At 54.6% G+C, this 859-nt stretch overlaps 1 protein-coding gene across 1 annotated transcript in view; it reads right to left on the bottom strand.

Moving 5' to 3' along the window:
* Nucleotides 1-258: 258 nt before the first annotated feature.
* Nucleotides 259-859, bottom strand: part of LOC147817890 (protein CFDP2-like) — a 3,464-nt gene continuing 2,863 nt past the window's right edge. Inside the window, exon 2 of the mRNA XM_087179678.1 lies at nucleotides 259-834. Within this exon, the coding sequence (XP_087035804.1) occupies nucleotides 259-834 (576 nt within the window). The remainder of the gene's footprint in view (nucleotides 835-859) is intronic.

The raw sequence follows: 859 nt of genomic DNA, 5'->3' as shown, positions 1-859 counted from the left end.
GCAGTGAGAGGAGCAGGAGCAGTGAGAGGTGCAGGAGCAGTGAGAGGTGCAGGAGCAGTGAGAGGAGCAGGGCCAGGGAGAAGAGCAGGCCCAAGGAGAGGGCATGGTAAAGGTGTAAGAATGCATGGTGGTGGCATTCCAAGGGCTGCAAGAACAGTAGTCAGTGATGAAATTCGTGCCACTATCATTGACCATGTAATCAACCACGGTCTTTCACTAAGAGAGGCTGGTGAAAGAGGGCAGCCCAATTTGAGGCGGTCAACGGTTGCCTCCATTATACGCATCTTCCCAGCAAACCCTCACAACCCGTTTGGGCCTGCCAAGTCTGCACGGCGTCTTCTCCCGCCATCTGATCCAACTCATCAACAGGTGGTGGTCGGTTGACAACTCTGCTCCTCTCTTCACCCGAGTGTCCAAAACATGCGGCCGGTCTGATGATACGACTACAAAGTCGATCATAGACCGGCGACCTAGGGTGTCCTGGTGCCATGTGCACCTATGGATGTCCTTATGCTTGAACATGGTGTTAGTTATGGCCAAGCTGTGACTAGCACAGAAGTCCAATAATTGAACGCCGCTTGGGTTCAGATCGGGCAGGCAGTTCCTCCCCACCACACCCTTCCAGGTCACGCTGTCATTGCCCACGTGAGTGTTGAAGTCTCCCAATAGGACAATGGAGTCCCCTTTTGGGGCACTTTCCAGCACCTTTCCCAAGGACTCCAAAAAAGGCGGGTAGTCTGAACTGCTGTTCGGTGCATAGGCACCGACAACAGTCAGAACCCGATCCCCGACCCGAAGGCGCAGGGACGCAACCCTTTCGTCCACTGGGGTAAACTCCAACATACAGGCAGAGAGCCTG

Source organism: Seriola lalandi, unplaced genomic scaffold, assembly GCF_002814215.2.
Source record: "Seriola lalandi dorsalis isolate HSWRI2012SDOR001 ecotype SW California unplaced genomic scaffold, Sedor1 jcf7180002054861, whole genome shotgun sequence".
NCBI classification, from domain to species: Eukaryota; Metazoa; Chordata; class Actinopteri; order Carangiformes; family Carangidae; genus Seriola; species Seriola lalandi.
The sequence above is the reverse complement of the archived record's forward strand: the minus strand, read 5'-3'. Positions and strand labels throughout refer to the sequence as shown.